Below are 26,729 nucleotides of genomic sequence, written 5' to 3' on the forward strand. Positions count from 1 at the left end.
CATATAATTATAAACAAAGAACTAAAATTTAATCATAAATGCATCACTTTTATGATAAAAATTTTCTATACAATATTCATTTTTGTTTTTTAAATTGAAAACGTATCATCGTTGAGTAACAAAAAATGCATAACAACATAAATTTTCTATTTTTTTAAACAACTTTTACTAAAACTAATTAGAAATGGCTAGAGTACTTTACTAATTTTATCATGGGGGGTGTTATTAAAAGAAACTGAAAGTATATTTATTATTTTATGATATGGAGCCCATAAATCGGCTAATAAATAACCATCTCTCCAAAAACTTCATTCCACCTGAGAACCACAACTCTTAAGACTAACACAGAAAAAAAAAAAAGCACATAGTGTCGACATGGGTTACTGCCAAGACGACCAGCTAGTGAACACGATCTGCGATCTGTACGAAAAGATCTCGAAGCTCGAGACCCTGAAGCCTTGTGAAGATGTCGACACTCTCTTCAAGCAGCTCGTGTCCACATGCATACCACCAAACCCTAACATCGACGTCACCAAGATGTCCGAAAGCATCCAAGTGATGAGATCAAACCTCATCAAAATTTGTGGAGAAGCTGAAGGTTACTTGGAGCATCACTTCTCTTCAATCTTAACTTCTTTTGAAGACAACCCACTTCACCATTTGAATCTATTTCCTTACTACAACAACTATCTCAAACTAAGCAAGCTCGAGTTCGATCTCCTCGATCAGAACCTTAACGGATCTGTTCCAAAGACTGTAGCTTTCATTGGCTCTGGTCCTCTCCCTCTTACTTCCGTTGTTCTTGCCTCTTTCCATCTCAAAGACTCGATCTTTCACAACTTCGACATCGATGCATCAGCGAACTCGGTTGCAGCTCGTCTGGTTTCGTCTGATCCTGATCTCTCTCAACGTATGTTCTTTCATACTGTTGACGTAATGGATGTGACCGAGAGCTTGAAGGGCTTCGACGTTGTGTTCTTGGCTGCTCTTGTCGGGATGGATAAAAAGGAGAAAGTTAAAGTGATCGAGCATCTTGAGAAACACATGTCTCCTGGTGCTTTGCTCATGTTGAGAAGCGCTCATGGACCTAGAGCATTTCTCTATCCTATCGTCGAGCCTTGTGATCTGCAAGGTTTCCAAGTTTTATCTGTTTACCACCCGACCGATGAAGTAATCAACTCCATTGTTATCTCAAGGAAGCTCGGTGGAGATGGTATTAATAATGGTGTTGTTCATGATCACATAGATCAAGCTTCGGATCTCGCGTGCAACTGTTCCAAGATCCACGTGATTATGAACAAGAAGAAGAACATTATCGAGGAGTTCGCAGGCGAAGAACAACTTACTTAAAAAAATTGCTGCTTGATTAAAGTTTTCTTGATCTATCTTATGATGTGTCTTTTTAAAATTACGAAAAATGTTGGCTGTTTTTGCTACAGTCTTGTTCTTGTCTTTATCTTCTTCTTTTGTTCTGTTTCTTAGCATCTGATTTGAAATTGACAATGACCACTTCTTTTTTGGTTGTGGATTCTGTGATGTCTATTGCAATTTGCAAAGGGTGGTCAATCAGATTCTGTGAGACAGAACCGATTATTCTTGTCGGAAACAAAGATATAAACATAATAAAGTGTCCCATTACTACGATAACGATACGATTGGTTGAAGTTTTTGCTTTTGGCTCTGTTCAAAGAGCAGACTTTGTAAGATTATATCCTAAAGTAGAAAAGATCTAATTCCTCAGAACATGATTCTTGTGCTGCTCATGTCGTCTATGAAAATAGAAGAGCATTGTTTATATTCTAAGTTCCAATTGTCGCAATTTGGATTCAGAATCTTAAACCTATATTAAAGGAAACTCTCCAACATGCAAACAACACCAGTAAATAGCAATAGCTTTGAATCATTGAAGAGTTTATATTTGACATTTTTCAGGTTTAAAGGAATCAGAAACTCTTCAAGATGTCAAGATCCCGGTTTTTATATTCTACGATTCACCAGTAAATATATGAACAAAACCAGAACCGGTATCTTTTTGGACCGCAAACAAAAAACTGGTTAATGATCATTGAAAAATGCTTACTGGGTGTGCAAAATCTTTCACCATGTACGCTGCTTAAAAGACCCATCTCCCTAGGTTACTGTTTGAGGCAGTATCTCGACCTCAGTTTGCCTAAGACCTCTGAATACTCCACTGGAGTTGCTTTGTCGCAGAAAACATCCTCCCATATCTTCAGAAGCTCTGCTCCAAAAGAAATCAAATATCACAAATATTATGATGCAAGGTCATTTACACAACATGTATATGCTCTGATTATATTAAAGATTGTTGACATGACATGAAGCAGATAAAGGGAGTACCGTTTTTCTCGGTTGAGGTAAGGCACATGACGAGCATGTTGAATCTAGGAACCTTTGTTAGGTTCTCAATGTATTTGACAGCCAAATCCATGTCTTCACTGCAACATTCAGAAAACCATAAGCACCAGTTTTTTAACAGACTTTCTAGTGAGGCCAAAATATACAAATGTTGAGCTTACTCACGAGAAAAATGAGGCTACACATTTTATTATGTCAACTAGCACAGGAGAAGTCAAGGCGTTCTTGAAAACCTGAGGTAAAGAGCTCGGAGACATGACCTAATACATTTACAAACATGATGAGTGGCACTGTTATTCAGGAATTGGATAAATAAGGTTTGGCAGGTGGCACTTAACTCCATCCACTAAGAAAGAGGAATGGGCTAACAAACCTTCAACAATTGGGTTTGTAGTGCACGGTCGCCAGAAAAACTCCGCCAAGAGTTCTCAAATTCGTAAGCAGATTTTGGGGCTTTAATGTTTTTAGAAACTTCAGCCATTGCAAGTGACGCTGCATGAGCAGCAAGCTCGTGTACTGATGGCTTTAGTTCCAGCATTTTGGAAACCATGTTTCCCTGTAAAATTAGAGTAGGGACAAGTTTTGTAGCATCAGACTGGATTTTGTTGTATCACGTCAACCTTTTTATAACAACACTCAGATCACCAATACTTACCAGTGCAGAAGGCTGAGTGCCATTTTTGTCAGAAGACTTCGCCTCCTTTTCATAACTTAGGCTTCTAGGCGTCACTTTTTTGCTGTCTAGATTTTCCGTGATAGCTGCAATTTTCTTCGTACCTTCTTTTCTTTTCTCCTGATATGTCACAAATAAAAAGTTTGGATGACAAGTATTCAATATGATAATAATATCAGACAAACTTAAGTAAAAAAAATTCTACACGACCTTTTTTATATGTGCATTTTTGAACTTAAGATATATCAAACAAAATAAACTTTGGAATATACCTCAGGTTGTACATTTTCAATGAGCTTCTTTCCCGAACTTTCCTTGCTAGCTGGAAGAGGCTGAACCATATCCCTGTTCGTTTTGGCCCCTAGGGTCACCGGCTTCAAAATCATTTCTGCATTTGACATTTTTGTTTTCTTATCCAAACCTGATTTTTTGAGTAAGTCTTGTGCAGTGCTTTGCATTGCTCCACTGGCTTTCTCAATGATTTCCTGCTCCGAATTCAAAAAGTTAACCTTTTGCGAAGCATAGAAAGTTTATCTGGCAAATATACAGAAAACAACGTATTAAAAATATTACTTTCTCGAGCAAAGATTTTATGTTGGCATATTGCTTCTTAAGTTCCTCGCTCTCAGGCTCCAATCTTAAAGCAAACTCAGCATCTGCAATTAATTTTAATCACCTTACATTATCCAGCAACATGTAATAAAGAAATTGTATGTATCTCAAGAGAACAGATTGAATGAATATATGGGTCTAGCCGTCTGGGTGATACCTTCTTTGGCCTCTTTAATCATTCCAAGTTCTTTTCTAGCTGTCGCTCGGCGTGAGTATGCTTTTATATATCGATCATCCAGATTTAAGGCTTCTGTGCAGTCTACCTCAGCCTCTCGATATCTAACGTAAGAAACATTTTACAAAGATCAGAAAAAATAGCTTAGAGATTATCAGGTGATGGAAGACAAGACAAACAAGCCTCACACTCATGAAACCAATAAAAAAAAAAGACAATGAGCTATAACCTTCTGATTTTAAGGTAAGCCATCGCGCGATTTGCATAAGCAACAGCATTAGGTGATAAAGCAATGCTCCGAGAGTAACAATCAATCGCTTCATTAAACTTCTTCTGCTTGAAAAATTCATTCCCCTGTATTTAAGAGTAAGATCCATTATCACCAAGGGGATCTCACATAATAAAAACATAGCTTGAAGAGAAGTAAGTACCTGCTCCTTCTCTGAATTAGCATCCAATAGACTTTCTCCGGTCAAACTACTCGACAAATCACTAATTAAACCATGATTCTTAACAAAGTCATACTGCCCTGAACCACCTGGTCTAAATATCTCACTACTCTGAAAGTTCCAAAACAAAAAAAACCTTATAAGGATGCAATCAAACTTACAAAATGAGAGTAACTTCTGATTTTTTTTTTTAATTCCAAGGTATACATATTCAAAAGAAGTAAAGAACGAACCGGATTCAACGAATTAGAAGGTTTCTGCTTCATCTTCTTGTCTTTCTCCTTCAATGAAAGTTCCCAATCCTGCAAGTCATTCAAAAATCCCTGGAAATCCTGTAAAACAAAAAAAAAAAAAAATCGAATCCAAACCTACTTCATTCATAACCTATAAACATAAACAAGTTTACTACAGTTCGTTCTATTAATAATCTAGATAACGAAGTGGAGCTAAGAAGCGCGAATCGTTTCCATTTTTTTTTTTTTGGTCCTTCTCAATCCTCAGTAAACAGAGACCTTAGCTAGAGGAGATTCATGAAACGAAGATGAAATGAGTTAAAATTGGTTACCTGAGTTTGATCGCGGCCGTGTTTGTTCGGTGACCTAGCCATACTGAGAGGTGATTCTCCGGCGAGAAAACAGTCGACGAGAATGAGCAAAGACGATTCTAGAAGGTGAAGAAGACTCAGAGAGAGAGAGTTAAAGTTCGAATATTACTTACTGGACTTGGGCTTATAGTTGAGTTTATTCGGGTCGGGTCATGTATAAACCCGCATTATTTCGGGTCGGGTCAACTCATATCTATAAACCGATAAAATTGATTTTAGAGTGGGTTCGGGTCAGGTCTATAACCGGGGTACCCAATAAAATTGATATTTGTGAGAAACTGAGTCAGGTCAATAACCGGTTTAAACCGATAAAATTGATATTTGTGTGAAACTGAGTCAGGTCAATAACCGGTTTAAACCGATAAAATTGATATTTGTGTGAAACTAAGTCAGGTCAATAACCGGGTTAAACCGATATAATTGTGAAATCAACGGTCAATAACCGGGTTAAACCTAAAAATTTTATATTTGTGAGATTGAGTCAGGTAAACCGGTTTAAACCGATAAAAATGATATTTGTGTGAGATCAATAACCAGGTTAACCAGTAAACACCGGTTAGAACCGGTTAAGTTTGTTTCTTGAGCAAAAGGAAATCGCAGAAGTCTTTTTAGTGAGAGGTAAACAAAAACGAAAACATCAGATCTTGAAGAAGAAGAAGAACCTAAAAATCTCAGAAGCTTACTACGAAATTTTCGAGAAGATGACTGTAAGTATTCAGATCAATCTGTTAACTTTAATGTTCTTATTCACTGTGTATGCTTCTGATTCTTCTGGGTTTGATTTATTTCTTCGTGATTTTGATTTTGGTTTCTTCTTCTGAGTAGTTTACTATTCCGATTGAGAACGGTGATGCTGTGAAGATAGCAGAAGCTGAATCACAAAGAACGCTGTAAAAAAAATCTCTGTCTATTATGCTTATGTAGGGTTTTCGAATTTGGGATTCGATTTTTGGATTTTTAGGGTTTATGTTGTGAAATTTTGGTTAGGTACCCATATGTTACTGGAACTTCAATTGTTGCAATCAAGTACAAAGATGGGGTTTTGATGGCTTCTGACATGGGAGGTATGTTTCTTTTTCCAAGTTTCAGCTCTTTCGTTGTTGCATTTCACTGTTTTATGGGTAATTTGTGCTTGTACTTCCATGCTCATTAGGTTAAGTAATTGAATTTGGTCTTGGATTCATGTTTTCTTAGCAGTTTGCGCAAGTTTACTTGCAATCTATGTTTAGATTTACAATTGTTATGAGCTTGATTGATTACAGCGTTTGCTTTGCCTCCCTAGGTAGTCTCATGTATGCTCTTTTGTATACATTCATAATTTGTTAAGCAATCAGGTTGTTTGGAGTGCTAGCTTCATGCACATGGTTCCTTTTTGTTTCATTTATTTAGTGTCTTTTATGCCGCATTTGTAGTATGCTTAGTATCTTTTGTTCCAGTTCTTCAGCTGTTACTTCTATTTATCAATCTGCTTGAGATATTCAGACCTGATGACGAAACTGAGATACAATTTCTGGTCAACTTGGTTGTTTGAATCTTTTTTTAGGGGGTCTGAGATGAGTAAGATAATTATGGTCATGCAGAAATGGTTTTGTTCTGTGTTCAGTCTATTAGCTGCTTCATGATAAGAATATGTATTTGTGGCTAGAAACATAGACATGCAATGTTTATGGGTCTGCTTTCTTGTGGCCGTTCACTTTTTTATTCCGTTTGTTTGCCTGCCTACATATTCTTTCCAATATACAATGTTATTGTTCATAGGGTGTTCCTGCTTCTTCTCCCTGTTATCTTAAGATTCAGGGGGGACTGAATTGAGGATTGTTTCATTTTTTTGAGTGCACAAGTTTGAATAGAGTTGATAAGTTATGACAATTCGTAGTTCCTTTTGTTTTCTGTTCGGTTTCCTCTGAGCTTTCCATTATTAGTTAGGTCAAGAAATGGCAACTGAGAATCAACATTATAACTATCAACTACTGCCTAGCTATATCCAGTCCTCATTTAACACCAATTCACTATATGTAAAAGAACTATCAGATGTCTGTGCGGTTAGTGATGCTGATGGTACATCTATGTGTTTTCCTGATCTCTTTAATAGCTTGGATTGTTTCTTAAGTTCTAATGTGTGAACTTGGTTTCCTGGAAATTTTTCATCAGAGAGTAATGATGATATTGTAGCTTCAACTCACCTTCAAACTTTTGCGAATCTGTAGGTTCATATGGATCCACCTTAAGATACAAGAACATTGAGAGGATGAAGGCTATTGGTAAGCATTCTCTTCTTGGTGCCAGTGGAGAAATCAGTGACTTTCAGGAGATTCTCCGTTATCTTGATGAGCTCACGTAAGAATCTGTTTGTTTCAATGTTTCTCTTTTTTTTTAATCTTTCCTTCTTGTTATGCCTCACGACCCCTAGTTTTTACACAGCCTGAACGATAACATGTGGGATGATGGTAATTCTTTGGGACCAAAAGAGATTCACAACTATCTGACCCGTGTGATGTATAACCGTCGGAACAAGTTTAACCCTCTGTGGAACACTCTCGTCCTTGGAGGCGTCAAAAACGGGAAAAGTTACCTTGGAATGGTATGCGTCAGACTTTTCAGTCACATATATAATCTTCTCATGAATGTAGCTAATGATTTGGATTTATTTGATTCTCTCTAGGTTTCAATGATTGGTGTTAGTTTTGAAGATGATCATGTTGCCACTGGCTTTGGAAACCATCTCGCGAGGCCAATTCTTCGTGATGAGTGGCATGCGGACCTGAGCTTTGAAGATGGTGTCAAGCTCCTTGAGAAATGTATGCGTGTGCTTCTTTACCGTGACAGATCTGCTATTAACAAGCTTCAGGTTTGTTTGGGCCGTTATCTCATGAACAAGAATAATCTCACATTAGTTTGGTTGGAGTTCTTCATCTGGAATGTAATAACGGTAACATGATAAATGTGCAGATAGCAAAGATCACAGAAGAAGGTGTGACGGTTTCTCAGCCATACTCATTGAAGACATTCTGGGAATTCTCATCGTTCCACAACCCAACCGCTAGTGCTGAAGGCTCCTGGTAAGAAGCGAGAGGCAACCACATTGTCTGGAGTTCTTTGGATTAAGCTTTTAAAATTTATGTGATGTTGTTAAACGCTTGTACTGTAGTTGGTTTCTTCATTACATTCCAGAGTTCAGATTGATGACGATTTATATAAAGTTCTGGATATCTTTGGATAGTTGAATTTTAGAACTCTTTGTTTGACGTTGTTTTCATATTTTATGAGCTTATCTTTTGAAGCATGGGGGATACGAACAGTAAAACTAGTTTATCTTTCTCTGTAAATGAAAAAAAAAAAAAAATGAAGTTCCAAATTTAAAATCGTTTTTAACCTATAGGAGATCTTTGTTTTATCATGAACAATTTTTTTACTTTAACTTTTGCCTTCGAAAGTTTTCTCTATTCTTCCTATTCCAGTTTCAACAGTCGTTGCTTTTTTTTTTTTTTTCAATCAACCGGAGGCTTTCATAGCTCCAGCATCGATTCGACTAGGAATGATCTTTATTGTTTTAAATCTTTGGTGGTTTGTCCCTCATGCCGTCATTCGGCCAGTTTGAGCTGTTGACATTCTTCGTCGGATTTGGATATGGAAATGTTTCGGCTACGGTATTTCCAGCCATAACTCATCTCTGTAATTGAATTCAGTGTGTCCTGTTGACAATTGTTTTTTTTTTTTTTCTATTTTCATCGAATTTTAGCTTGAAATCGGATTTGCTTTGCTTAACAAGGGATAGCTCTTGTTCACGCTGGAGATTTATATGGCCTAATCTTGAATTGTCCACAATTAGTTATATGTTTGGTGTTTCGGTTAGGCGGCTTTTAAAGTTTAATCCAAATGACTAACTCCCATATGTAGGCGATATCTTAATTTGTTTTTGGCTCCTTCCCAACGTTTATTCGTCAATATCATCTCGACTTCAACATCCCGACAGCGATAATATTGATGGTTTCAATAACCTCATTTGAGGTCTCGACTTGCCAAGTCTAGGAAGTCATAATTTCTTTCAATTTCTAGTGTTGGTTTCCCGTTAACTCTTCAGGTGTTGGTTGTCGTTTATCTGGTTTACATTTTTTGAGTTATAATAAAATGACTTTTTAGTGAAAAAATGAATAACGCATGCAGACTAATATTACTTTCCTCATAAACTGTTTCGATTTTGGTGAATATGGTGTGTACACCAGCAGAATGACTAGCTTTTTCGATCTATTTAGATGAAGTAGAGAATAGCAAGAAGGAGTTCTCTTATTTTGATTTCTTTATAATTCTTCGTAGTACCAATTTCAAGCGGATAAATTAGTACGAAATATTCGTGTTTTACTGCATCTTGTATTGTATGTAAATAATGTTTCTCCGGTTTGGTTAGCTCACCCTTTTATTTTAAGAAATTGTTGACAGAAAAAAAAAAAAAAGATAACATGTGTTTATTATATTTTTTTTTCTTTTCCAATTTAACGAAATTAATATTGGTTTTTTTTAAAAGATAGAATTGTAATACTCTTTTCTCATTTTGTATTCATATCTTTCACACAATTTCATAAAATTTATTAATCTTCTATTGTAACATACCCTCTCATTATTTTATTCATCAAAATTGTTGTAGTACAATACATGTTTTATTATTATATAATTTTATATTTCCAGAGTTAGTAAAATAATTATTGGTTTCCTTTAAAGCTAGCATTGTAGTAGGGAAAAGATTGATTAATAAAATAATGAGAGGGTAGGTTACAATAGAAGATTAATAAATTATAAATAAATTAATATTTTATATTATTTATTATATAAAACGGGTCAGATCATTTCAAAATAAATAGCTCCATCCTTCAACTTATTCTCCTCTAGTCAAATAGCGTAACTAAGACTCATATGAAACTGACTATAAGAAGAAGTTGAATATCCTTTCCTAATTTTCATTTTAAGTATGATTTACGGGTTTAGAAAGAAAAAAATCCTTGAGTGAAATTTTATAGTTACATTAAAAATTTAATAATTATTTAGATTAAAATTTTAATAGCTAAGTGGTTATTTAAATACATTTTCTAAAATTAAGTTTCACTATTACTAAATGTCAACTAATTTCAAATTATAATAATTTAATTTATTTTTTTCATACAAAGAATATTAATTTTCTGAAAATTTTTACAAAGATTTTTTTTATTATATAAATAACTAAAGATTCAAGGTTACCATTTTTACAACTTTATTTTACATCTAAAAAAATGCGGGTTAATCCTACAACGTAAAAAATAATATGCAATATAACATATTGCCATCACCATCAAGTTTGTAAAGTTTTGATAATCATAAATCAAATCTAAGCTTTGGCAATGAGGAAGCTAATGTTTTTAACAATATAATGTATGTAACCACTAAAAGTTATAAAATATATGCATGAGAGTTATATTGCATAATATAATTGATTTAGGGTCTCGTTCATCTACATTTTTCGGAGATGGATCGTAAAATTACAAAATAGTGATTTTGATATTTTTTTTGCAGAAAATCTCTATATATTTTTATTCAAATAAATTTATTCACATGCCAAAACATAAAAATAAATAAACTAGTAAAAGATCATACACATATGACATTAATACTTGCAACTTTTTTGGATGAATTATTAATTTATTCAAAGTTTTAAAATTTATCAAAAAAAATAAAGACCAAACAAATTAGCTATTAAATTTATATGTAAAAAATGTTCCCTAAAATTGGCTCATTTGAGTCAATCAATTAAAGTCGATGACCAGAAAAAAAATATTAGACCAAACAAATCGTTTTTTGAATCGTTGTCTACTTTACAAAAACCAATTGAGCTCTTGCTACAATACAAAATAAGAATAATAAAAAAATGGATCGTGGAAAGAGGGTTTTGCACCCTACAGTCGATTTCGATCTAAACCTTGAACCACCACCAGAGGGAGATGAAGAGTGTACGATGGCGAACACAAATACGATTCTCGAGGTTGAAGCCTATGATCCAGATATGGAACCACCACAGAATACAGAAGGAAAGTGTAAGATGGCGAAGAAATTTCCGATTTTTGAGCTTAAATCCGGACTCAGTGATATGTTGCGCCTAACTTCGAGAAAACAAAAAAAGCGTTTCAAGGTGATAATACTCAATTCAAAAAAATAACATAGTATATTTTGTTTTGTTTTGTCTAAAATTACCACACAAAAATCTTTAAGACCCTGAAAATATAATCAAAGCTAGGTATTAAAAGGGTTCATAAAAAATTTAGGAATAGGTTCAAATTGGTTTTGGTTTAAACATAAAAAAAGTTTGGAATTTTTAAATAAAAAATTTAGTAGATATATATATATATATATATTTGAAAGCAAAAAAAAGCTGGGTTTGAGTTGTTTTAGGGTATTTTCTTTAGTTATAGTTTATGAATATAGTTTGTCTACAAATCATTTATAAAATTTATGTGAATTTAGGAGTTGAAGAAGAAGCTGATACAATACATTAAAGAAAACAACATGCCTATTGAAACCAGAGAACTGGAGATAATCGAAGAGCCACACTTGTTGTGTGAAATCATAATACTTTTGAAAGAATTGATAATTATGGATCTGTAGGTTTTCTCATCTTAATCGGCGTTCTCAAATGATAAGAAGAAGGAGTAATACACTATAATGGTGATCATGAACATTATCATTATAATGGATCATACTTTAACATTTTGTCGTTTGTTTGTTTTTTCAAAAATTTTATGAATAATTTCAGATTTAATGGATTATATAAAATCATTTTGTGATATAATGTCCATTGGATTTTGATAATCAGTATAAGCATTTTTAGTAAGGAATGGGTACAATAATTGGAGCGGAGAAATCAATCTCTATAGCGAACCGCTTTTTATTTATCATTCATAAATTATGTAGACAGAAAAAAGTTAAAAAAATCTGTTGTGAACCAACTTAAAACCAAATTTACATAAGAAATAAACTTTGTTTGCCATCGTTTTTTGTTCATCCTAGAAATAGAGAGAGGTTCAATCCATTAATTCTTCATTCGTTTTGTCTGCAACATCAATTTAGAGCTTCAATATAACTTATATAAGTAAGTATAAGAAAGGGATTTTCATCCAAAATGCCAGTTTGGTTTAAAAATTTCTCAAAAATGCCAGTTTGCTCGGCCCATTATCAAAAGTGCCAGTTTCGGTTGATTTGGCATGAGAATAAAAGACGAAAATAGCCTCTCATTTAATGACGTGAGAAGCGAAGGGGGAATACACGGGAGAATTCAAAATGGTAGATATTAATGATGATGGGACACACATTAATGGCGGGATGGACTGCCAATTACGAGTTTTGTTTTGTTAAAGAGGAGTTAATTGGAGTTAATGCTGCCAGATTTAGGACTAAAACAAAACAGGTATGAAGAAGATAATTGGTGAAGAGGAGCTGAAGGGGGTTGTCGGACAAGTGCATTTAATATGGTCGGTTACAAAAGATGGATGTTATGGCATTTAATCTGGTCACCTGCAAGTTCTCATGTTTCCCATGTTTATGTAGATGGTCGGGAGAGTGTGCCTCCTGGTGGGTGATTGGACATGTTCTGATAGTGGGTTGTGGAAGTTTTCTATCCGTCATGGCCAAATGGCTAGATTTGTGTCTATCGACAGAGAGACAACATTTGTAGGCTTGAAGGCTAAGATAGGAGAGGTGTTGGGTGTCAAAGAGGAGGAAAGCAAGATAGAGTTAAGCTTTTGGCACCCAAGAGACACAATTTGCTTTACACAAGGGAAGATGCCCCCAGTTTAGTAGATAGTGATGTTGAGTTTCAACAGTTTAAAGTGGAGAATGAAGAGTGTGGTGGACTGTATTTGTATGTATCACTAAAGAAGAAGAAAGCATCGTCTATCGATGATGGAAAAAATGGTGTGTCTACCGCTACAGATAAAAATCAGAATGAAAATTTGGTAGACCGAGATGGACAAGTTGTTTTGTCAGCTGGTGGAAAAGAATTGTTGTCTACTGGAGATGGACATAATGGTGAAGCAAAGATGTTGTCCATTCCGGCAGATGTAAGTGCCGAAATAAATAGGATAGTGGTGTAGATAAAGAAGGTGAAACGGAAGTTGACGATGAATTGTTGTTAGAGTGTCTTAGAAATGTTGAAGAAAGCCATCGTGAGGAGATGGTTAACAAGAAATCAAGACTAAGCGACAAGAATGGGAAGAGGAAAGTAGGGGAAGGAGACAAGTGTTACAGAACTATAATGTCTATCGGAATTTTAATGTCTATCGCAGTTATAATGTCTATCGCAATTATAATGTCTATCGAAAATATAAGGTCTATCTCGCAATGGTTGTGTAGCGAAATTAGAATGTCTACCAGCATAAAATTGTGTATGGCCAAGTTCCATTAAATTCTCTATTGTCAAATGCTAATAGGGAGATGACAATAAGGAGGACCAAAAAAAACTACAGTCGTTGTACATCCAGATTAAAAATAGACCAAAAAACATTGCATTCGTTGTACATCCAGATTAAAGATAGACAAAAAAAAACAGGAATAAATGCCTGTCGACTAGGAGAAATATAGATGAAAGGGTGGACGAAAACAGTCGAAAATCAAGTTCCATCGGCTTGGAGAGACATAGGCGGGGAAGTAGACATAAAACAACATAAATATATGTCCACCGCATGGGATGGACCGTGAAATGATACTCGGCTATCAATATCCAAATTTCCGAATGCAAAACCCAAACTGCTCAACGGACAACAACAATGTTAATCAAACATTTAGTGTTTGGAACCAAAAATGGACTAACAATTATTGAGTGGCTTGCGAATGGTCCAACGTAGAGTGGACATCTTCCTGGTCTGTTTGATCTGGTCCACCCTGGCCACATCATTTTTAGTGAAGAAACCATCAAAATTACTACAGTAGGGATATAAATAGGGGTTAGTTAAGCGAAGAACAAACGGGCTATGAATAACAGTTTTGACAATCAACAATGTGGAATATGTAAATGGGGACATGGTTGTGATGGACATGGATCATGCTTATTTAGTCTAGTCTACCCACAAGGAGTACAGAAGCTACCCATGGACATACATTGACTGCGGTAACTGGTTCATCTGATGTATTATAGGTACGGCGCTTTCGTGGTGAGCAGACTTGCATTAAGGACAGCCATGTCAACAGTGGAATCTAATACAATAAAACGACGAACTGAGGAAATTACAGTTATACTGACCTTGACTGTTGAACCTGGTCCTCCGAAGGCATAACATACCCACTGCCAGCATGGTCATTAGACCTGCATTGGAGGCATAATAAGCAGGAAAATAAACATTTTCTGCATTGAATTTGGTCTACTAAGACATAATAAGCATCAACATAATTAACTAGCAAATTAGACATTGACAAAAACCTGTCCTGGTGTATGTCGTCCACCGCCTCAACTAACCTGCACAATTGGTAACTTTTAAGATACCAAAACCGGAATTTTTTAATGAAGGAACGGTGGACATCAATGATGGTTGTCTATCAAATAGAAATGGTCAATCATCATAATACCATGTGTGGGTGGACACGAACGTCGGAACTAGTAAATGGTCTACCAAACATTAGGTCTATCCTCGTAATTACTTGGTGGACAGAACTGATGGATCTATGAACTCGTGTATCATATTCGGTGCCGATACCGAATAACAAAATATTATTTTAATAAATTGACTAAAAACCCAAACAAGGATGACGATTAACCCGGCTGTGATGCTAATTCGAGTAAAAAAACGCAGACTGACCTAGGAGAGGCGGTAACGCCAGTTTGCTTCCCGTCGCTTGAAATCTCTGCATCTGACTTTACACTGAAACGAGAAAGAAAACCGAGTAGGGTTTTCTGATTTCTGCAAAAAAACGTAAAAAAAAACAAAATTCTACTCTTACATACAAGGGTTGGGTTCGGAAGAAGGTTCCCCTGTTCTCGCCAACTANACGTAAAAAACGAAATTCTACTCTTACATACCAAGGGTTGGGTTCGGAAGAAGGTTCCCTTGTTCTCGCCGACTATGGCGGGTGGAGGTGGAAGAAGCGGAGGATTCGGCCGTAGAAGTGACTGTATTAAGTAATTTATCATTACACCCAAAGACGACGGACTATTTCTTCAGCGATAAAGATGAAACGTCACAGAACAGGAGAGAGGCGAAGAAGCAAAGATTTATGCGAAGAGAAGAAGCAACTGTTGCGTTTTACGAAGCAATTAAATGATATTATAATTAATTTTAATCATAATTCTTAATTTTGGAGATAAAATTGTTGAGGGTATAAAGGTCTTTTTCGAGTGTGTGTGGCGGGCGGGAGAAGGAGATATTGAAAGTGGCATAACTCATAAACTTTGGTACTGTTCATGACATATTATATAAGTTTTATGGACAATTATAGCATACATTCCATAAAGTTCAAAAAATGGCACTATTTAACACATTGAAATATTTAAAATTAATTTTTAGAATTTTTTTTTTTAGGTTTGGGTTTTCAATTTCATATTTAGGGTATAGTTTTGAGGGGTAGGGTTTAATATTTTAAATTTATGATTTTTATTTGAAAAATTAATTAGTGCTATTTTTGAATTTTAGAGATGTTGTGCTAAGTTTAGAATAAAAACTTATTTTGGTACTATTTTTGAGAATCTTATTCCTATAAGTATTGGACCACTAAAAATAAAAATAAACATATTCCCCCATTGGAAAATAAAAAGGGAAATTGGCCAGAAATGTCATTTTTAAAACAAAAGTCGTTAGAAATGCCAGTTTAAAATTTTCTTATGAGAACTGCCACTTTTCATCTTTATGGCATAAATAAAAAGATAAATTTACCCTTGTAAGAAAGAAGGAGAAATAAGCTAGTGATTAATTGTTTGGTATAAGATATTACAGTTTATACGGTGGACAACATTAACTATAGACATAATACTTTTTCTCATATACATTTTTAGTCCACAATTTGATGTCCTGTATTTTTAGTCCACAATTTGGCCTTTGTTGTTGTCTTTTGTTGTTGGCCTGTATTTTTAGTCCACGAATCGTGAGACCAAACCTTGACTATGGTCAACTCAAGAGACAAAGGACATAATAGTGGTGGACAAAAACTTTAGCTGACAGATGTGGTCCATTGGATTTACAAACCTGTAGTGTAGACACATTTTTTGTTAGCGATGGACACAAAACTTGACCAAACGGATATGGTCCAACTCAAGAAAACGAAGGACATGATAGTGGTGGACAAAAACCTGGTAGGCTAGACCTGGTCCATCTGACAACGGATCCTGCAATGTGGACAAATTTGATAGTGGTGGACAAAAACGTGGTCGGCTGGATCTAGTCCACCAGACACGGGATCTGCAAACCTGTAGTGTGGACAAGATTTATTGTTATCATGACCAAACAGATATAGTATACTCAAGAGAACGAAAGACATAATAGGGATGGACAAAAACCTGGGCGGCTAGATCTGGTCCACTGGATCTGGGCAGCTGGATCTGGTCCACCGGATCTGCAGACGTACGATTTTGCTTGCCTATTGTCAGACAGAAGAAATCTGGAACTAGACCTAGCAGTTTTGACTGCTATGGAGGAGGCAAATAGACAAGACGAAGGTCTCGACTCAAGAACTCGTCTCAGATGTTTCGCCGGCCACGACAGACGGAGGTGGAGTAGTCGGAGGACTCAAACGTAGTAGAATTGACTGCATGACTACAGGAGAACTCAGAGAAATGAGAAATTCAGATGACAGTTTAATATTAAAGAAGAAGAAGATGAAAAGTCAGTAAAAAGAAAAGAAATCGAGAGTTATGAGGAGAGAGACATTTGTTCCTTTATGTTTTAGAAACAAAGAAAAAAATAATAATAATTTTGAATAAAAAAAATAAAAGATATAATGGTCATTTGATAATAACTGTGTGACAGGCGGGAAAAGAGTAAAAAGAAAATGATATTGGTGATAATGTTTGTGACTATATTTATTCTCAAATAAAAACTAGAGACACATTACGTTTGTGCATTGTCTTAATGGGCCGATTTATACAAAAGAAGCGAAACACAAGTATGCGTAGATTAGCAATAATAAGCTGAGTTATTAAACGCTAACGTTAACCAAGTATGCGTAGATTAGTCTAACCTACGCCTTTGTTTCTCTGGCTTCTCCTTCCCAGAAAGAGTGAAGACGGTGAAGTTCATCTTCTTCTTCGTCAACTCCAATAAACCATAAACCCTAATTCCAGCATACCTTTGCTCAAAATTCGATCCTTTGAAATCTAAATCAGGTAAATTTGTTTTAATCGACCTCTTAATTCAAGTAATTAGCTTTTTGTGAATCTAAAATCAAGATCCTTGAATTACCTCAGACTCTAAACCATGACCCTGAAAACGAATTGTGAATTAGATTTCTAAAAGTCTCTTCCTTTTGCTTTGATTCTTGTTGATTACTGTGTTTCCTCTACAGGCTTGCTTAGAGTTACACCTGTGTGAACTTAAAGTTGATAACAAATGGGGAATCTGAATTTAGCTGTATCTCTAAGCTATAATTTGTTGTTTTGGATGTTCTGATTTCATGATCTGATGCTGATGAGTAATATATATTTAGGGACGTCTTCAAGTATGTGGGAGCTTTGATTTTTGAGTCAAGCAAAAACAATTATGGAAAGTCTTGGAGGTATAGGGTTCAGTAATACTAGCAGTGCTACAAAGAAGAAGAGAAGCACCACGTTGCGCCGGCCTTGGAATGAACGACAGTTACAGGATGCTTCGTCGTTGCCATCCACACCAATCCCTGACAATGTAAGAAACCACCAACATAATAACTTTTGCAACTAAAATCCATCTCTGCTGGAATATACGTCTTTTACATAGCTTTAAGTATTTTCATACCTCTTTAGTTATGTAGAATAGTCACTTTAACTCTGCGGCCGTTAAAGTTTCTGCCTTTATCTATATATCTAAGTCAATAGCACTTAGGATCATTGTGAACTTTCTGGTCACTTCATACTGTTGTTCTTTATGTGTTTACTACTAAGATATGAGTGATTTGTGTTAACTGATGTGTAAGATTTTGGCTTTGTGTTGGTAGAATGAGAATAAGATAGAAGAGATAGAAGCAGTGGAGTCAGATGAAGGTTCAACAAATGGTTCGTTCCAAGGTAGTAACCTAGTGAGGCAAGGTGGAGCTCACAGCACTGCGTCCACTGAAGGATTTCTTGTCCCTTGTAAAAGGAATCACTCAATTAACACAACAGAACATCGAGCGGGTTTTGATGAGAATACCATCAAGAAGGTTAAGCTCAAACTCGGTGGTTCGTCAAAAACTATAAATGTAGTATCTGCTTCTGATGGTGCTTCTGATATTGGATTGTGCTCGACAAAGTCTTCCCATGCGCCAGATGATGCCTTGGCAATTAGTCAGACTAACCAGGTACCAAATCTTTTCTCAAATGCTGAAATATATGTCTCAATTTCTCACTGGAGTCTGTGCTAGTAACTGCCTACAGTTGTAATTTGTTGTTGTTTGCTTCTTTACTCACAGGAAATTTCAAACGAGCGATCCGCTAAACTAAGAGAGACACCGCTGGACACCGCAAGCAAATCAGATTCATGTAATGATACCCAAGATAGGAAAACAAAAACGAATCCGATCCGTAAAAGCAACCGGATTTCTAAGAGACGTGTTTTGGATGAGGAACTCGATAGTCTTGATGATGATGACGAAGAAATTCAGTTTCTCAAAAGGATGAAAATGGCTAGAGTTGTTGCTGCGGAAGAAGATGTTGATGACGATGAAGAAAGGAGCAGAAAACATAAAAAGCTTTCCAAGGTAATGAAACAAAATGTAGAACTCCCACGTGGTGTAGGAACATCAGAGAAGTCAGGTAAGAAGGATAGAACGGGAAAAGCATTTGATGACGCTGATTATGTCAAGGACGATGACGATGAGGAAGAAGAGGTTGTATCAGATGTTGAGCCAGGAAATAAGAGCTCGAGAACTAGGAGAGCAGCTGAAGAAGGTCAGAGTGAAGTTAAGACAGAAATGACTGTGACTACTCGTCGACGTTCTGGACATAGTGGAAACCTCATTGAGTTTCCTTGTGGCTTACCTCCGGCTCCACCTAGAAGTAAGTTTGATGAACATCTAACTTACTTGCTCTTTTTAAAGGCAATCCCACGAATATTTAATGGTGTACTTGCTGTGGCGCTTGCATTAGATTGTTCACACAATCGCAGGGCCTGCCTACTCTGGTTGTCACATTAGTTGAGAGACCTATACTGTTTGCTCAAGCTATGTTCCAGTCGAGGTTCTTATCAAACTGTTCTCGGACTTAATGTTGTTTGCTTGTTTTGTTTGTTTACAGAGCGAAAAGAAAATGGATTAGAGGTTGATCAGCAACTAAAGAAAGCTGAGGCTGCTCGGAGACGTAAAATGCAAGTCGAAAAGGCAGCTAGAGAATCAGAGGTTTGGTCCTCTTTTAACTTTTTCAGTTGAATGGTTAAATCAAGCAAGCTTAGATAATATTTTTCGCATCGGTAGGCTGAGGCAATCAGGAAGATTCTGGGCCAAGACTCTAGCAGAAAGAAGAAAGAAGATAAGATAAAGAAACGCCAAGAAGAGAAGGCCAAGGTATAAACTGCAATTGCTGAATGAAACTATGAGTATCCCATATGAGATCTTTTCTACTAACCTTATGATTACTTGCAATCTATTGTAATGCAGGAGAAGGCTGCAGACACGATTGCCCGTAGATCAGACACAGTAAAGTGGGTGATGGGTCCTTCAGGAACCATCGTAACCTTCCCAGAAGAACTTGGATTGCCAACTATATTCAACTCTACACCTCACAGGTATGATCAGAAGTACAGCTATGAATTTGATGCAAGGACTCATTACCTCATTGGGATTTACGCAATGCTGTTTAAACGAAATTTAACATGGTTGACCATGCTAATGAATCAGTTATCCTCCACCACGGGAGAGATGTGCTGGTCCAGAATGTACAAACCCATACAAATACAGAGATTCAGAGTCAAATCTACCATTGTGCAGCCTCCGATGCTACAAAGCGATCAAAGGCTAAATGATGGATATATATACTGTGAATCATACTCGTATAAACAGTTTGTTGTAAATACTAATAAGAAAGCACTATAGAAGTAAGAATCGAATGTTTATTGTTAAAATAACAATCAAATGTCTATAAAACATAGATAAAATGTTTATTTCCTGGGGGAACAAATTTATTTTTAACTATCGTTTCTTGAATCCAGTTAACCAAGTAAGTAAACGGTTAGCCACAGCGAAGTCATTATCCTCAGCTGCCGACTTCTTGGTCCACGGTTATTGTTGTCAAGCCTAAAGCCAAAAATAAATTACACTGTGATTATAGAAAGAAATAGCAAAGAAACTCTCTTGATGTAAGAATTGAGAGTGTGTTGAAAGTGGGCTATGAGAGTTTACATGAGGAAGACCAAGCTCTATTTCTCCACGTTGCAATCTTCTTCAATCATGAACATGTTGATCATGTGACATCCATGCTTGCTAAAAGTAACTTGAGAGTTAGACTTGGGTTAAAAATCCTCGCCAATAGATGTCTCATGCATATAGACTGTAAAAGTAAAGTGGTAATGCACAGTTTGCTACAAGTAATGGCCAGACAAGTCGTTTCCAGACAAGCGCCTTGGAAACGCCAGATTCTAGTAGATGCCCTGGAACTTTGTGATGTTCCAGAAAATGCAACTGTAATGGGTTTTGCATTACCATGATTATAAGTTGTTGTTTAAGCAGATCATCTAGCAACTAACAAGTTCTACTTTGGAATATTTCTTAGGGTAATAGATCAACCTAGGTGTATCATTTGACATAGCAGAGAACAATAAATTAATGATAAGCGCAAGGGCTTTTCAAAGAATGCACAATCTTATGTTCCTGAAAGTTCAAAATCTAGATGTCATTCCAACTCTAAGCAACTTGACATCTCTTAAGAGTATCAACCTACTTAGATGCTCACGATCGACTAAGACGTTTACCAGATTTTCCAGTCAACATCTATAAACTCGAAGTCACAGAGACAGTGGTAGAAGAATTGCCTGCATCACTGAGGCAGTGGAAATACCAAGGCCTTCTTAACACATATCCCCAAGAGTGTAACAAATTTAAAACTACAAGGGAGGCATTTCATGGCAGACGATTACATCAAAGGTCTCCATAATTTAGAACACCTTGTTCCGTCATGCTGCAATCGACTCACGTCATTGCCAGAGCTCCCTGGTTCATCTCAAATTTCTATTAGCGAGCAGTTGCGAATCACTGGAGAGATTAAGTGGTCCCTTAGACACTCCAAATGCAGTTCTCAATTTTTCCAGTTACTTCAAATTGGATAACATGCGGCAGTGGACATTCTCAACACATCTGCCCACGAGTGTAAGAAGTGTAGACCTAAGTAACAGTGGTATTGAGAGGATTATAGATTGCATTAAAGATCTTCATAATCTACAATATCTTATTCGTACAAAATGCAAAAGGCTTGCGTCATTGCCAAGGCTTCCTAGGCCCGGAACATCTTAGCTAGCAATATATATATAAAACAAAGAAATGAAAAACACTAAAGTCTGAACATTGGACAAACATTGAATTCTTTTAAACAGTCAAGAAACTATGATTTGACACTTGCTAGATAACCTCGGCAATGCAAGGAGATCTCTTACGAGGACAGAATTTTCTTTTAGCATGCATGCAACATCTCAAACGAAGAAGAAGCTTCTTGAGGGTTACCGAGTTCTCTACGTAGTAAATACATTGCCAGTTCCATTTCCATAGGCTCTCCACAGAATACTCGAGCGATGATAGCAAACACATGCACGATATGTATGTTGTGCTCGCAGGACACCTTACTCTCGTAGTTAACTCCACGTATGAAAAAATAGCGAAACACAAAGTAACTTTGAACCATATAATTTTTTTCATACGAATATGAATATGTATTATTCATTCTTACGACATATTAAAGAAAAAAAATTACAAACTGTGGATCATCTATATAAAAGAGCCGAGAGAAGAAGGAAGATTAGCCATCCAACCATCTTCATCAATGAAAGTGTTGAAATCTGTAAGAGGTTCAACATCTTTATCAGAAAGATTCTTCTGCCATCCAACTCTTCCTTTCTTATCCGCTCCTTCCCCAGTGCAGTTTACCTCCGCATATGTAAGTTTATCCCTGATTTGTGTGTTTTTTGGTAAGTCGAAATTACTGTTAAAAATATGTAACAAGAGCATATATTAGAAACGAAAGAGAAAAAAAAAACACATTACGTACTCTTCTTGTTTAAAACGCCAAGCATCCCATCCTTGAGGTACGACAACATTGGACATGTTGGTTCCATAGAAGATAACTCTAGAGTAGGCTCGCCAAGCTCTTCCTAAATACGCCTCACCATCTCCTTGAATCGTACAATTACTGAACACGAATCCACTTGTGTCTTTCTCACTTTCCCTCCCTTGCGCAGTTATATATCCTGGTAACATTCCATCTTGCTTCCCTATTGCCTTTGTTATTCCTCTAACGTATATCACACAGTTCTACATCCACACACAAAGTCATTAGATATCTAAATTGTATTCATGTATATATGAAAAAGAGATATATGAGATTACATTACTTGGTATATAGATTGGCCTTGTCCCCATATGAAATCAATGGCTCCTTCGATGTAGCAATTTTTAAAGTAATGGCGGCCTTGAAAATCGTTGACTGTGTCTTGGACACTTATGAAGCTGCAGCCATATAACCACGCCTTGTCCGCGGTTAGTTTAATTGCTGGAGCTACCTTTATCGCTGGATACGGTATTATTGGTGTTATCTTGACATTCGTATTCTGCACAACCAAGATGTTAGTTTCAAAAAACAATATTTATTGTACATACGAAAACAGATTGACATATGTCATATCAATATTGAAATGAGGCTCTCGATATACAATATCCCACATTGAAAATTGAGTAAAATCTTAAGTGGTTTATATAAGATATGGATTTCTCCATTCATTATCAATTGGTTTTGAAATGGAAACTCATATTCTACTAGATGCAACTATCTAAATAGTAAATAGTGAAAGCACTCAAGATAATTTTTTAATTTATTAAATGACTAAATTGTTATTTTTTTCTATTTCGTATCAAGTGTTGTTTAAAAACTAATTTTATTATTTTTATTTAATTGTTAAAATATTTTTTAATAAAAAAGGTATATTTGTCCATTTTCATTTCAAAATGTGTAGTTTTCAAATAACTATAATATTGAGTGTAATTTTCAAATTTCTTTAAAAATTTAGTATATTCTGAAAAATGTCCCTTTTTAATATAATTTTTTATGTGGATAAAATTATAATCTTATCCCTACCACTATAATGTATTAGAAATATTATAGTAAAATAATAATTAGGAATAAAAGAAAAAATCAATTATTTTATGTGTGAAAAAGAACTTAAATGACATTATTATGAAACATAAATAATGATTATTTAAAAAAATGGTTATTTCTATATGGACAATAATGAATTCCAATTTTAAGTATACTTTTAATACATGAATTGTACTTATATGGTTGGAATCACTATTTTAAAAATTAATAAATGTTGTAACCAATAAATCCATATGCTTAAGAAATCTAAATCTAGGTGAAATGGAAAAAAAAAACTCAATGTTTTAACTATGCCATAAACGCTCATACTAGCGTATATGCATAGGACTCTAACCTTGAATGTAATTTTGATAGCGACGAAGTATTGGGCGTGTACTATGAAAGCACTACTCGAATTGGATTGTCCTGCATCATTATATTGAATTACCACTTTTGTTGCGTTGTTTCCTTGCATTATTATCTTTTGTTTCTCCTTCGGAATCACTACCTTTTCGCTTTATCAACACACATAAATCGGTCAACCCACCTAAGAGAAATAAAGAGAAGTGAATTGCATGAAGATAGTGGAGATAAGAGAGCGTACTTGTAGGTTCCATGTCTAAGATAAATCCTAATCCACTGTTTGTTACCAGAAGGAACGGAGTCTACGGCTTCTTGGATGGTTCTGAAATGACCTTTACCATTATGACTAACCACCACTGTCTTTATTATCTCTTTGCTGAAAAATTTCGGGTCTAAACCATAAGAAGAGACAAGTAATGACGAAGCCGTAAAATATAAAAATGAGAGAGCCAATATACTTTTAAGAGATTTCATTGCTTAAGCAAAACGTTTTTAACACTTTTCAACACCAACAATATCAACTAGGCAGAAGTTTCAACTTGGTTGATTTTGGACGTTTATATGGATAATTGTTTGAAGATTATATTATTTTTTCTCATTGGCATTACAATGATATTTTAACTACTTATATATACCATTTTCTTACCTCATTCCAAGTATGGTTAAAGATCCACTGATTAAAATTTTCTTAATCAAAAAAGCAAGTATATACCCATTAATTTAGCATATATACACTAATCTTTAAAAATAATTTTGTCAAATTACATAGCAGCAATAATTCATAAAAATAAGAAATTGATTCATTAAAAAAAATCTACAAGTTAATGCTAAGTAAATACAATATTGAAGAGATTTTGTGAAATTGGTTTTTATAAGAAATGTGTAAAATAGGCAGTAAATACGTTTTAATTTATAACATTATGATTAAGTATGTTATAACATGCTGATTAAGTTTGTAAATTGCTTACCTAATTCTAAGTATGGTTAAGGATCCACTCATTTGATTTTTGTTTAAATCAAAAGTACATGAATACCCCCTTTATTTTGATTTGTTACTATTAGGGCATCTCCATCCCTTATCTTTAGAATATGATGTCTCTAAATTAAAAAAACAATAAATGAAAAAGAAATACTATTTAAATAGATTTAATGTCTTTAAATTTAGGACATTATGGTTTAAATGTCTTCCCTAAGGCATTTAGACCAACTCCACTCAAGAACTTGGATCAAATTTCTCTTAATTAAACTAATTATATTATTAATATTAAACTAATCAAGTCAACTTTAACAACTTTAAACAAAATCACTCTTCCACTCGAGAACCCTTATCAAGATTACTTAAGCATTAAAATAATTTTTATTTAACTATTTTTATTAATTATCATATTTTAATAAATTATGAAATAATACAAAACAAGAAAAAGTTAATTTAATTACTTATATTACATGAAAAAGAAAACATAAATATTTTACGTAATTCAGAAATATGAAACATATTTTACAAACTCGAAAAATACAAACATAAATTTTTAAATAGAAGAAATGAACTCGGTTTTATTTTTGGGTTGCACCAAATTTTCGCCAGATATTCTCGTATCATGAACGTCATTTCGAATGCCCATCATATTAGTGAGATTTGTTGGCCTATCTGTAGAAAACAATAAATCCACATGAGAAATTCCGCTTCCTTCTCCGTGATAGAACTCTGATGGATCGTAGAAACTGTATTCATGTCGTTCGTCTTCCACTATCAGGTTATGCAATATGATACATGCTCTCATTATTTTGGCTATTTTTCTTTTATCCCAAAAAAGTGTAGGATTCTTCACGATTGCAAATCAAGCCTGCAAGACTCCAAATGCACGATCTACATCTTTCCGACATGCTTCTTGACATTGAGCAAAGAGTTTTGCTTTTTGACCTTGTCAAAGTGTAATTGATTGGATGAAAGTTGCCCATTTGAGATAGATACTGTCTGTGAGGTAGTACGTCATTTTGTATTGTCGTCCATTGACAATATAGGTAACTCTCGGAGCTCGGCCCTCTAAAAAATCATCAAACACTGGTGAACGGTCCAAAACATTAATATCATTTAATGTACCTGGTGGTCCGAAAAAGGCGTTCCAAATCCATAAATCTTGCGATGCCACAACCTCTAGTACGATTGTCGGTTTTCCTGATCCACATGAATATTGTCCTTTCCATGCCGTGGGACAATTCTTCCACTCCCAATGCATACAATTTATGCTCCCTACCATTCCGGGGAAACCACGATATTCTCCAATATTCAGTAATCGTTGAAGGTCTTCCACTATAGGTCTTATGAGATACTCGTCTCCAAAAAAATTTATCACTCCATCTACAAATTGTTCAAGGCATTTGTGGGCGGTTGTTTCAGCGAGACGTAGATATTCATCCACTGCATCTGCCGCACATCGGTATGCCATCATACGGATAGCTGTCGTACATTTTTGAAGTGCCAAAAGACCAAGCCTTCCAGTTGCATCTCGTCTTTGTTTGAAGTACGGGACTCCATTCTCAATACTATTAACAATACGTAGGAACAACAGTTTGTTCATTCTGAAGCGACGGCTAAACATACCTTGAGTGTAAGTCAGGTTCTCACTAAAATAATCATTCCATAACCGTATATGGCCCCTCTCCCGGTCTCTATTAATGTGCACTCTTCTGAAAACTGGCAATGGTGGCTCTTCTGTGTGAGTGCATTGGTATTGAATCTCCTCCACTATACTTTCAACTTCCTCCTCCACCATTTCATCAACTTCTTGATCTGAACTCCACTTTGACATCTTCTTTGAATTTTTGTGGGTTTTAAAGACTGAAACTTAAAAGAGAGATATAAGAGAGATAGAAGATGTAAGTTTTGGTGGTTTTGGATTTTGAAACTTAAAAGAGAGATAGAAGAAGATGTAAGTTTTGGTGGTTTTGGATTCACATCTTATTTAGTGGTTTTGGATTTTGAAACTTAAAAGAGAGATAGAAAAAGATGTAAATTTTCGAAACATTGATATTAC

General features: G+C 35.4%; 7 protein-coding genes across 8 annotated transcripts; 4 read left to right on the forward strand and 3 right to left on the reverse strand.

Annotated features, from left to right (window-relative positions):
• LOC104701054 (probable nicotianamine synthase 4) lies at positions 299-1,641 on the forward strand. Its single transcript, XM_010416684.1, has one exon. The coding sequence runs from the start codon at positions 376-378 to the stop codon at positions 1,348-1,350; it is 975 nt and encodes a 324-aa protein (XP_010414986.1). The 5' UTR covers positions 299-375; the 3' UTR covers positions 1,351-1,641.
• Positions 1,879-4,983, reverse strand: LOC104701055 (RNA polymerase II-associated protein 3). Of its 2 annotated transcripts, none has more exons than XM_010416686.1 (12): positions 4,851-4,983; positions 4,519-4,587; positions 4,268-4,396; positions 4,066-4,190; positions 3,819-3,940; positions 3,623-3,705; positions 3,322-3,534; positions 3,032-3,169; positions 2,750-2,932; positions 2,542-2,636; positions 2,359-2,456; positions 1,879-2,239 (listed from the first exon to the last, which is right to left on the reverse strand). In XM_010416686.1, exons 1-12 carry the CDS (start codon positions 4,890-4,892, stop codon positions 2,136-2,138), a joined length of 1,401 nt encoding a protein of 466 aa, XP_010414988.1. In that variant the 5' UTR covers positions 4,893-4,983; the 3' UTR covers positions 1,879-2,135. The 2 variants fall into 2 exon arrangements, with proteins under 2 accessions (XP_010414988.1, XP_010414987.1); XM_010416685.1 differs by having other exon boundaries at positions 4,519-4,617.
• LOC104701056 (proteasome subunit beta type-4) lies at positions 5,490-8,172 on the forward strand. Its single transcript, XM_010416687.2, has 7 exons — positions 5,490-5,596; positions 5,715-5,779; positions 5,877-5,953; positions 7,097-7,226; positions 7,311-7,470; positions 7,552-7,737; positions 7,839-8,172. The coding sequence occupies exons 1-7, from the start codon at positions 5,591-5,593 to the stop codon at positions 7,950-7,952; spliced, it is 738 nt and encodes a 245-aa protein (XP_010414989.1). The 5' UTR covers positions 5,490-5,590; the 3' UTR covers positions 7,953-8,172.
• LOC104701058 lies at positions 10,796-11,573 on the forward strand. The gene is made up of 2 exons (XM_010416688.2): positions 10,796-11,043; positions 11,376-11,573. The coding sequence occupies exons 1-2, from the start codon at positions 10,870-10,872 to the stop codon at positions 11,514-11,516; spliced, it is 315 nt and encodes a 104-aa protein (XP_010414990.1). The 5' UTR covers positions 10,796-10,869; the 3' UTR covers positions 11,517-11,573.
• On the forward strand, positions 17,044-20,155 carry LOC104701059 (vicilin-like seed storage protein At2g18540). Its single transcript, XM_010416689.2, has 8 exons — positions 17,044-17,214; positions 17,535-17,728; positions 18,018-18,359; positions 18,471-19,056; positions 19,294-19,394; positions 19,470-19,559; positions 19,653-19,780; positions 19,893-20,155. Exons 2-8 carry the CDS (start codon positions 17,588-17,590, stop codon positions 20,011-20,013), a joined length of 1,509 nt encoding a protein of 502 aa, XP_010414991.1. The 5' UTR covers positions 17,044-17,214; positions 17,535-17,587; the 3' UTR covers positions 20,014-20,155.
• On the reverse strand, positions 21,865-24,267 carry LOC104701060 (putative pectinesterase 10). The gene is made up of 5 exons (XM_010416690.1): positions 23,936-24,267; positions 23,687-23,846; positions 22,592-22,807; positions 22,249-22,511; positions 21,865-22,149 (listed from the first exon to the last, which is right to left on the reverse strand). The coding sequence occupies exons 1-5, from the start codon at positions 24,166-24,168 to the stop codon at positions 21,969-21,971; spliced, it is 1,053 nt and encodes a 350-aa protein (XP_010414992.1). The 5' UTR covers positions 24,169-24,267; the 3' UTR covers positions 21,865-21,968.
• LOC104704581 lies at positions 25,620-26,504 on the reverse strand. The gene has a single exon (XM_010420639.1). The coding sequence runs from the start codon at positions 26,502-26,504 to the stop codon at positions 25,620-25,622; it is 885 nt and encodes a 294-aa protein (XP_010418941.1).

The sequence above is a fragment of the Camelina sativa genome, chromosome 7 (genome assembly GCF_000633955.1).
Source record: "Camelina sativa cultivar DH55 chromosome 7, Cs, whole genome shotgun sequence".
NCBI lineage: Eukaryota > Viridiplantae > Streptophyta > Magnoliopsida > Brassicales > Brassicaceae > Camelina > Camelina sativa.